Source organism: Alnus glutinosa, chromosome 4, assembly GCF_958979055.1.
Source record: "Alnus glutinosa chromosome 4, dhAlnGlut1.1, whole genome shotgun sequence".
Taxonomy (NCBI): domain Eukaryota; kingdom Viridiplantae; phylum Streptophyta; class Magnoliopsida; order Fagales; family Betulaceae; genus Alnus; species Alnus glutinosa.
Window position 1 is genome coordinate 31934632 of NC_084889.1, and position 11013 is coordinate 31945644.

The window sequence follows — 11013 nt, forward strand, 5'->3', positions numbered from 1 at the left end:
GTAGGTAGTACGTCGTCTGTTAGCAGTGCATCTGCAGGTATGATTTATATTGTGTGTAGGACAAAATTAATTTCAATTTGTTTTAATTACCCCTTTAATTTTGCAAGTAATATTATATACTTTAATTGTCTATATTATTTGCAGGTAATTCGACAACGGTTGGTACGTTGTCGCCTGTTGGACGACGGCTGAGCCAGCATTCCATTGTCGCTACACCTTCGCCCGCTACACCATTCCTTGCGCAGCAATCGCCGGTTGGTGAGAACACGCCTGGGACGGTACCTCCTCATTCGCAGGGACGCCCTTCAAATTTGTAGATATTTTGTGTAATTAATTTTTATGTGTAAATATATGCTTAGTTAACGAATACGTTATTAACTTATGATTTGTGTAATATTATTTTGTGCTGTTTTTCGGTAAAATCAATATTGCGTTATTTGTGGTCGGAAATAATAAAATTTGAAATAACGAAAAATTATTATACCAAATAATTTTAAATAACCAATACCAAATAATTTTAAATAACCAATACCAAAACTAAATTGAAAAAAAAAAAATCCAAATTGGATTTTTTATTTAATTAATTAATCGTATTTTTAATTTAATTTAAAAATACAATTAAATAATTAAATTAAAAATTTATTTAAATGAAAAATTCGATTTGGATTTTTTTTTAAAAAAAATAACCAATTTGACACGTGTATTGAGATACACGTGTCAAATTTGACACGTGTATCTCAATACACGTGTCAACTTGTGCACTTAATGTCGTGCACATTTGACACGCGTCTTACGCGTGTCAAAGTGCACATGTCTAAATGTTTGACACGTGTACAGCACTGTACACGTGTCAAACTGCACGTGTCAAAACGCTTCCATTTTTGTAGTGTTGGCTTGTCAATTTAATTAATTAGTGGTTGACATAGTAAAATACTATGTGGACTGCCTCGTAAATTTGTAATGGATTATGATAAAAACTAAAGTACCCTAAGCATTTTCCTAAAAAATAAATAACAATAAAATGAGAGAGAGATTTCAGTAGCCTCAAATTTGAACGATTAACAAATGATAGAAATCTATTAATAAGAAAGGTGGCTGTATAAAAAGCTTCGTACCGAAATTTTAGTGGAACGTTAGAATGAGATAGAAGAAATCTGAGAGGTCGCTCAAGCGAGCACCACACTAATTCTCACAATTTCAAGAGCTTACAGCATTTTTGGGTTAAATACCTTGTAGTACCTGAGTTTTGAAAACTTTATCTTTTAGTACTTGAGTTTTAATTCGTATTGCAAATGGTACTTGAATTTTGGGAAAATAGGGACTTAATACCTCCGTCTATTTTTCCGTATAATATTTAACGGTTTGCCACGTGTCAACCCCTGAGGGTTGACATGTGGCACAATATAAAAAAATTAAAAATTAAAATTAATAAAACTTTTTTAAAAAATAAAAAATGAAAAACTTTTTAAAAAAATTAAAAAAATAAAAAAGAAAAGAGGGGTGGCTGAGCCGGTCTGGGAGGGGGGGTTGTTTGGCCACCCCATGGCAGATAAAAAAATAATAATGATAGGTTTTGGCCCTTGGGGGTAGCCGAACCACCCCCTGTGGCCCTTGGGGGTGGTTCGGCCGCCCCCATGGCCAAACCCTCAAATTTTTTTTGATGAGTTTTGGCCGTTGTGGGTGGCTCAGGACCCCTCTTCTTTTTTCTTTTTTTTCAATTTTTTTAATTAATTTTTAAAGATTTTTATTTATTTATTTATTTATTTTATATAGTGCCACGTGTCAACCTCGATCAGTGGTTGACACGTGGCGGGCCGTTAAATATTGGACTAAAAAATAGATAGAGGTACCAAGTTCGTCTTTTCCCAAAACCCAAGTACCATCTGCGATACGAATTGAAACTCAAGTACCAAAAAATAAATTTGTCAAAACTCAGGTATTAAAAATATATTTAACCATATATTTTTTAGAAAGAATGGTGTCGTTTTAAAATATATATATATATATAAAAAAAAAAAAAAAAAAAAAAAAAAAAAAAAAAAAACTTAGAAAAAGGAAAAAAGTAAAAACTACAATGTTTATATTACGTGACATTGTACATTTAACATACACATATATTTTATTACATCACATGATTGAGTTGTTTGTCTTACATCAACATAATTATGACATAATTTGCATCTTTCAAGTAGTAGACACTTTTCTACATTTATTTAGTAAGCGTATTCTCAACACTTTTCTACATTTATTTAGTAAGAGTATTATCAACATTTGTTATGCACTAACATGAAAGTTGCATTGTATTGGATACACCATTCTCTTTCAACCTAACTTGGGCTCCTGAAGTTCAATATGCAATCCATTGCTTGCGCATTCAAATTATCATGCAAAAAGAACTCGCCTCCGATATTCTCCAAGAGCCCATATCGGAAAAATGTTTCGATATGATGAGTAGTTTAGTGTACAGTTTCGCATAAATACTCCAGTGATTTCCTGTTGCCAATAATCATTAATTACATTATGATTGAAAAAATAAATTAATAGGTAAAAACTTACTTTGATAAAAATAAAAGGAAAAAATAAGTAGCCCAACTCAGAGACACACTTAAATGGATAAAGTTTTCTTCAAAATTAGATTCGAATAAATTCTCTTAAACCATTTAATAAACTGATATCTAAGAACACATGTTGGATTCTAAATCAACATTAATTACCTGTTGAGGGAAGTCACCATCTTCCATCTGTGAATTGATCAATATTTTTACTCCTCGGTGAATTGGTGTTGGATCTATCTCGGCCTAAAGTTGTAGAAACACTCAGAATCAGCATATGTGTATGTTTGTACTTCCTAAAAGTTTACACAGTTCTTCAGACTTTCTTGAATGTATTTGTGCAAATCTTAATTTTTCTATTCATATATATATATATGAAGACTTCTTTAGTGATATTTGTTCTTTCTCTAACGCATTACATTCTTTGGTGCTCTGTAACAATGCTATGTTATAGTGCAGTGCAAATAGTTGAGGAGAAAATGATGCACTGACCTGACCAGCTTCAATGAGGGATAACAAGGCCCATGCGGTTTGGACCAAATTTGCACGGTTGCCTTCTATATTCGTCCACACCTGTTTCATAAAGAAAAAAATAATTGAGTTATTTCGTTTCTTTTTTCTTTTTTCTTTTTTACTATTTTTTTTTTTTTTTAGATTATCAGCAATATTGATGTTCATATTGTTGAAAATTCGGAAAATAAATATAAGAGAGCCCTTATAGGGCCTACGTGTCCGAGTAGGTCTTAGACAACCTGCCTATTGTTCAAACCAGTGAATCTCATAGAGGCTCTCTTACATTTAATGTTCGGAGCAAATTAGTGGTGATCTGGATCCAAATTCAAATTGAAATGAACTGTTAGATACCTTGTTTTGGCTTGATAGGTAACTTTCTCCCCATCCACCATTAGGTAGCTCTTTTGATAGCAAAAATTCACAAGCTTTGCGCAATGCAGAACAATTTTTGTAGTTTCTTCCACATGCTGCCAGTGCCCCTACAGCAAACCATGTGCCATAGGTGTAGCAAATCCCCCAATGACCATACCTGTAAAAATGATTTTTTTTTTCTCCTTCAATAATACTAAAGTATGCTAAAATATTAATTAAATAATAAATTCACCATTTCCGGTAAGCTAAAATAAGTTTTTAGGACAATCGGTGATTTAATATGATATCAAAATAAAGGTCCTGAGTTTAAACTTTTTCAAAACGTGAATTTGATGCAGTATTTCTTCAAGAACTATGAGTGAAAATAAATAAATAAATAAATATTACCATGATCCATTAGATTCTTGTACGTCTTCAATGTATTGAATTCCTCTAGAAATGCTACTGTCAATCTCCGTCCTTCGGTGGTTGGGATAGAACTTCCTAAAGAGTGCCAAACCTTGAATTGCAGATGCAGTGCACTCTACATACCTATAATTAAGGTGACACAACCATTTTGTTAGGAGGCAAATTAATATGAGCAATACCTTAGTAAATGTTGTTGTGCTGAAGGTTTCTTACTCTCGCTCAATAAGGGTATCTTCAAAGAACTCTGTGGGGTTGAACTTCTGCGAAAATAGGTACAAGAATTATGTTAAAGAGTGCTGGGGAAATATGTTAATTTTTGTCATAAGCATGAACAAACTTATCAAGCTTTGGAAGTCACCTCCAACCATTTATACGCTCTTTGAGGCTCCCATGCTGGGAAACCACCATTGCTACTCTGTAGTGGCAATTGAAAGAAAGTCAACTATTCATGTGAAGCATTTGGGAAAGCTTAAATATATTAAAGTCATAGAAGTGAAGTGGATTATTTAGCTAGAAAACTAGGCAGTTTGTTTCGGCATAAAATGTTTTAATTTGGAAAATGCTTTTAGTTAAAATCATTTTTTTTTAAGAAAATAATTCAATTGAGAATATCTTTTGGCATTTGACTCATATAGAAAACCAACAAATATTTATTATATTTCCATTCAATTATATTAACCACTAAAAACAAATTTTATTCACATAAAAATAGTAATACAAAATAACAAAAACAAATCAGCTTAAAATTATGTTTAATTAAAATATACACATATTGACTAACAATGATCATATATTTTTATATAATCTAGATATAATCTATGAAGTTGAGAAAATAGAGAGAGACGGTGAAGAGGAGTTGAGGGGGAAAAGCTTCTTTGAGAATAGAAGGCATTTGGGGTGGGATTGAGATCCAGTGCGATTGCATGCCCATATTGTCTGCAGTTTGGGCAAGCAATTGTGAGATAGCTCTTGTACGGCCTACCTATCCGAGCAGGTGTTCGGGCAGGTAGACAACATAAGAGGCCCTTCACAAGTGCTTGTTCGGGGGTGCAGGAGAGCGGCAAAATATGATTTACATAGATGAGAAGCATAAATTATTTTACGCCACGTAAAGTGTATTTTCGTTGGTCACCTAAATAAAATTTTTCCAAAAAATATTTTATGCCAAAAAAAAAAAGGCCTTAATTGCTAACTGAGTCAAAAATAATTTAAAGGTTGAATTTTTACTTGTAGTGAAAGAATGACATTCACAGCATCATAAAACCGATTTGCCTCCATTTTTTCCCCAACAAGGTCCGGAGGCATTTGTGAGAACAAGATTGCAACCTACAACAGAGAAGGTTTTGCCAAATTTCAGGTTCTCTTTTGTTACAAACCTCGAGAATATATAGTTATGGTCATGTAGTTTGATTACCTTCAGCCCTTCAGCGGTGCAGTCAGAGACTTGCCAGCCATGGTCCTGCATTGAGAATGTCCATGCTCCTTTGCTTATGTGGCGGTACATAGCTTTGAAGTCCCCAGATGGGTTTTCTGGGACCTATAAAATAACATGATTAAGTTAAAGCATTATCTTTGATAAAACAATGTAAGGAGTATATGACATATACTCTGACCTGTGAAGCCTTTACAAATTCATGTGCTTTACGAAGTGTTGGCCAATACTCTTCGTTTAGATTACAAGAGAGGATTGCTTGAATAGCAAAACCTGCATCCCACATCTGACAACCGAAACTCTGCATCGATCAGATAAACCAGGCATCATTTAGTACATTTCAAAATAAAATATTTGATTTTAAATGGACCACGATTTTGCAGGCTTGACTTTTGGGTAAATGCTTTGAGTATATGTGACTGCATTAACATGCAAACATGTTTCTGGATGTGATAATTATGGTTTGTTCTCATTCCACAAAAGACTAGCAACTGAAAAAGGCAAGGGGTGATCATATATATAACCTGAATTTTTAAGCCATCTTCAGCAACCCAATAGTTGTCTGGAATCCTGCCTAAATGAAGCTTGTATGCCTTCCCATTTGGATCTTCAGCCCAACAGGCAATCAAACATAATACCTATAATACAACTAAGCTTGACAATTAAGTTCATTGATGACAAATAAAATACTCTGATATATATATATATTTCCCTCATTTTGATTGTATATGCAAAACTACAACACTAGTTATTGACCTTTTCAACGCTTCCAATGCAAAGGTATCTGCTGTTCTCATCCTCATAATGTACATGACCAATTGCAGCTTTTAGTGCCTTCTCTCTCAACATTGAAAAGGGCCAATGCTTAAGGACAGGCTCGGCTACATGGTGAAGAAATCCCCATAGCATATCTTGTATAAGGGGATGCGGATAGTAGAGATCCTCCTAAATTAACAACTTGGGTGAGTTTTATGTACATTTAATGTCAAAAGGAATGCAAAAAAAAAAAAAAAAAAAAAAAAAAAAGAAAAAGAAAAAGAAAAAGAAAAGAAATGCAAAAATTAATATTAAGATTCAACAAACCTTTGCAATTGTATTCCGGGCTTTATTCCAGTTAATTTGATGATAAGGCTCGTTATATAACTCTTGTCTTATTGATTGAATCAATCCAGTGATTGGACCAACAAACCTCTTCCCGTATAAATAAGACATTGGCATGTAAACCAAGCGACAATAGCATAACATTTTACCTGCATTCCATGTAATGAACACCTTGGGTATCATATACATGCACTAAGGCTAACTCTTTGATAACTGTGGCAGTACTATTTACATCTTATGAAATGTGCTTTCCAGCAAAAATAATTGAGTGAAAAAAACCTGGATGCATGGGGAAGATTTTAGGAAGAAGCCAAAACTCTGGGGGCAATGGATTGCAACCAGACCACTCATACACTCCTAGTACCTACACATGATTGAGACGAGACATTTGAGTTCTCACTTGACAAACAAAATGAAATGAAATACTGATTTTAATTTTCATTTATGGGATGTGAATCTATCCTTATAATTTGAAGTGTTAGCCAGATAAAACTAACATAATTAAGTTAATGGTTTCAAATGGTTATACCGTGACCCAAAACTTTCCCCAGGAAGGAATTGTTGTTAAACCACCATGGTCAAGGATCCACTTGCGGCCTCTAGCCATAGCCCCATCTTCACCATCTTCAGGTCCCTCTCCAAGTATTCTCAAAGCAATGTAGCTTAAAGCTGACCCAAACATTGTGCTGTGACTCTCTATATGGAAACCCCAACCTCCATCTTCATTCTGCATGTCCAACAAATACACAAGTTTATAAATTAACTCACTTTTTGGTTTTCTAGGCCTTTATACACAAACTTAAATTCAAAATAATAATAATAATAATAATACCTGATGATTATACAAGTATCGAATAATTTCCTTCTGGTGTGCTGGTGAAAAAATAGCATTGAGACCTCCAGTGATGTATAATGCCATTACCTACATATCATAATAATATGAAATTAATTTAGAGTTAATAAGCAAATCACTGGGTTGGTTTATTTATCCATTCCAATATAGCCAAACATATTGGCCATTTTTTTGGAAAAAAAAATAAAAAATTATTTGGCCATTTTTTCCTTTTTCTTTTTTGTCTTTTTGTTGGCAAGGAATATTAATTAATATGTTATGGATCAAAAATTTTCCTCCAAACATGTACCAAATGCATGTGAGAATCAAGATGTGTAACAATTAATGCATGCATTTTTATATATGAGTGAAAGAAAAATAAAATACAGAATAAACATGCAGTTTTGTACAATGGTGAGAAAAATACATACAAAGGGTTGGAGGAAAAACAAGGGGCCAGCAGATTCAGCTGGCCAGTGGCCATCGTGAGCTTGAATGGAGGAGTAAAAGCTTAGTGCTCTTCTCAATGTAGTGATCACTGCTTCCTCTGTTATAACCTCTGTTTCTTTCACTTTCACCGGTGGTGGAATTGGTGTACATGGGTTCTCCTTCCTAAGCTGTGAGTTTTCCATATCAAACAGAGAAATATGTCCAAGTGAAAAATAAGTTAAGTCCTCACTATTAAAATTTTCTAGATTCTAACACAAATCACAACCATATAATCACAATATTAAAGCATTTTGTGAGTTAATAACATAGTTTGAGCTTGGCCTAATAATAAAATTATTCTAATAATTGATACCGCAATCAATATCTAAATGTCGAAATAAAAACATCAGTATTGCTAAGGGTAGTACAAATTTACTATAAGTTTCTTATAAATTGATATTGTAATCTACGTGACTCTTATTATATTAGCTACTAAATAATTAAATTTTTCTGTCAATTTAATTAATTAGTGGCTGACGTGATTGTGGTCAATATCTAAATGTCTATATAAAAATATGTGTACTACTAATACCCAAGGGTACTACATTTTTTTATTACATGTTTTTTAAAAACTAACCTAACAGTTCTCGTAACACTTATTATGATAGAAACAAATGTGGGAAACTAATTCCAAGCCCAACTTAATCCTTTGCCCCGTGTGCTAGTTGGATATCAGCTTAACTGGTGTTGTTGGTACCACTTGTCAAAACCCATGTGCTATTAGAACCTTGCCACGTCAGCTTTGTGAGATATTTGTAGGATACAAATGTATTTTTTAGAAGTTATATGATTCGTTTACGACTTCTATAAAACTCTTATACAACTCTAACAATTTTTTTCAATGTGAGTCCTACATATCCAATTATTATTTTTTTTTTAAAAAAAAAAAAATGTTGAAGTTGTACAAGAGTTATATAGAAGTTGTAAACGCATCATCTCTTTTTAGAATCTAGCATTACTCATAAGAATAACATATATTTATCATTTCAAAAGAAAATATAATGAGTGTTGTTAGGAGTGCTAGATTTTTTATTATAAGTTCATTATAAACTAATTTGACACTTATCACATCAGTCACTAAGATGTAAACGGTCATGTGATAGTCTAAATGACACATCATGTTCACAAATTCAATATTAATTTTAAAAGTTACATCATTTTTTTAGAGATACTAGCATTACTAATATGGCATTTATTATTCTTTCAAAAATATATATATATATATATATATATATATATATATATATATATATATATATATATATATATATATGGCGCTTATTATATCAATCATTAAAATGAAGACCGTTACCTAACACTTATTTTGTAAAATATATGCTGTCAAGTGAATTTTTTTTAAAAAAATGTTAAAGGTTTCGATATATATAGATTGCAAAAATGAATATGAATCTCCTAGGAAAATGACTCCCAACAAAATGTAGAAAATGAAAGTACCATCTTTTTCTTCGATAGAGCCAAAGAATAATGAGATGGCATGTTTAATTAGGTGAGAAACATTTTTCAAATACTCTTTTTCAAATATTAAATTCTATCTAGATTTTATCCAATTTCTTTTCTAATTTTGTCTCAAGTTTTTTAAACTATCCAAACATAATTTTTTTTTTTTTTTTAAAAAAATAATAATAAAAAAATAAAAAATCTCTACATTCACAATTTTTCAAAAAGTTGCACTCCCAAACAAGCTTATGGCTGTGCGAGTATATTTTCCAATATAGACGTCGTGGGAATTCCCATTAATACACTTATTGACGATCATATTTTTTAATCACCATTTGACAAATGGCAAGTGGGTATATCCGTATATATTAGAAATAAAATTGAGAAAATTAAATTCTATAACAAATGGATGCCTCATGCCTCTAAGGGTCAAAGGTGAAGCATTTTCACTCTTATTATCTGTCCGTATTTTCACTCTTACTAACTGGCTTCATCCAATAGCTTTTCAAACAATATTCCAAACTGGTTTATATATCTTTGATAAACTTAATCTTTGTAAATGTACCTGCATCCTCATGAAAAGATCAGCGCTTTGTTTTGTCCGAAATCGATTATTCTTGAACTCCTGGCGAGCCTTTTCAACTTGAGCACGTTCTTCGGGAGTGCCGGCATCAGGGTCGAATTCCCAGTGTTGCCGCCCGATGAAATTGTTTCCACTCACTAGCCCCGGCCCTCCTTCCGCTATCTTCAACTTCCACATCCTCTATGTACACATTCCACACATTAATATTTATGATTTTCAAGTATATATATTGCCAAGAACAACTAGGTGTGTATATATATATATATATATATATATAAAACGAGTATGTAGAAATTATGCAGCGAGCACTGTAACTTGCAAAAAGAAGGTGACTATGTGTTCGCCGCCGAAATGGCCAGAGATATCGACTAGATGAAAATAAAGAGAGGCTCATGATTGATAATTTCTTGAATATCTTGAAAGTTTTTTAGAGGAATATAAAATCTGAGGGAGCAAGAGAGTATATATATATATATATATATATATATATGAAACGAGTATGTAGAAATTATGCAGCGAGCACTGTAACTTGCAAAAAGAAGTTGGCCATGTGTTCGTCGGCCGTCGAAATGGTCGGAGATATCGACTCGACGAAAATAAAGAGAGGCTCATGATTGATAATTTCTTGAATACCTTGAATGTTTTTGAGAGGAATAAATTCAGAGTGAGCAAGAGAGTGGCACGTCCAGAGAAGATGGCTCTCCCCCTATATATAAGCACACAGAGAGAGAGAGAGAGAGAGAGATCGGGTGGTAGGTAAATATGTTTGCTGGGTGTTAGCAAGCTTTCGATTTCGATTGCCATTACAATTTTGTGGACAAAAAAGTGGAATTTTAAATTAAAGCACAGAAAATGATCGGCCATTTTGGTCAAGGAGCTGCCCCTTGTTTTTTATTTTTTTTATTTTTTAATACATATTTTTTTAATTTTATTATTTTTTTAATTAATTTTTTAAAGATTTTTAATTTTTTCAACTTAACTGAGGTATTAATTTGGTATTTTCTCAAAATTGAGGTACCATCTGTGATGCGAATTAAAACTTAAAGGCTAAAAAATAAAGTTGCCAAAAACTCAATGACCAAAAAGATATTTAACCCTAAATTCTTTTGTTAAACTGTCTAAGGAAACACCATATAGAGTCATATATAGTTGTCCATTACGAAAGGTTATTTTTTACAATTTACTTATTAATTTAAGAATTGACTGGTTTATATATAGATGATATATGTATGTATATTATGCATATGTAAGTTGGATTTAAAAGGAAATCTGT

At 32.5% G+C, this 11013-nt stretch overlaps 1 protein-coding gene across 1 annotated transcript; it reads right to left on the reverse strand.

The window, feature by feature from the left end:
• Positions 1–2137: 2137 nt before the first annotated feature.
• On the reverse strand, positions 2138–10506 carry LOC133866481 (lupeol synthase-like). Its single transcript, XM_062303020.1, has 19 exons — positions 10374–10506; positions 9723–9920; positions 7642–7827; positions 7211–7300; positions 6908–7105; positions 6658–6742; positions 6361–6527; positions 6034–6222; positions 5802–5915; positions 5459–5578; positions 5260–5382; positions 5073–5171; positions 4204–4260; positions 4059–4105; positions 3825–3968; positions 3417–3594; positions 3045–3125; positions 2715–2798; positions 2138–2493 (listed from the first exon to the last, which is right to left on the reverse strand). Exons 2-19 carry the CDS (start codon positions 9915–9917, stop codon positions 2383–2385), a joined length of 2268 nt encoding a protein of 755 aa, XP_062159004.1. The 5' UTR covers positions 9918–9920; positions 10374–10506; the 3' UTR covers positions 2138–2382.
• Between the last annotated feature and the right edge of the window lie 507 nt (positions 10507–11013).

Excerpts from the sequence above, each read along its gene's own strand:
- LOC133866481 (XM_062303020.1), bottom strand. The coding sequence starts at position 9,917 with ATGTGGAAGTTGAAGATAGCGGAAGGAGGGCCGGGGCTAGTGAGTGGA. Across the intron at positions 5,579-5,801 it reads AAGATGGCTTAAAAATTCAG|AGTTTCGGTTGTCAGATGTG; the intron begins GTTATATATATG and ends TGATCGATGCAG. Across the intron at positions 2,799-3,044 it reads CCCTCATTGAAGCTGGTCAG|GCCGAGATAGATCCAACACC; the intron begins GTCAGTGCATCA and ends CTACAACTTTAG.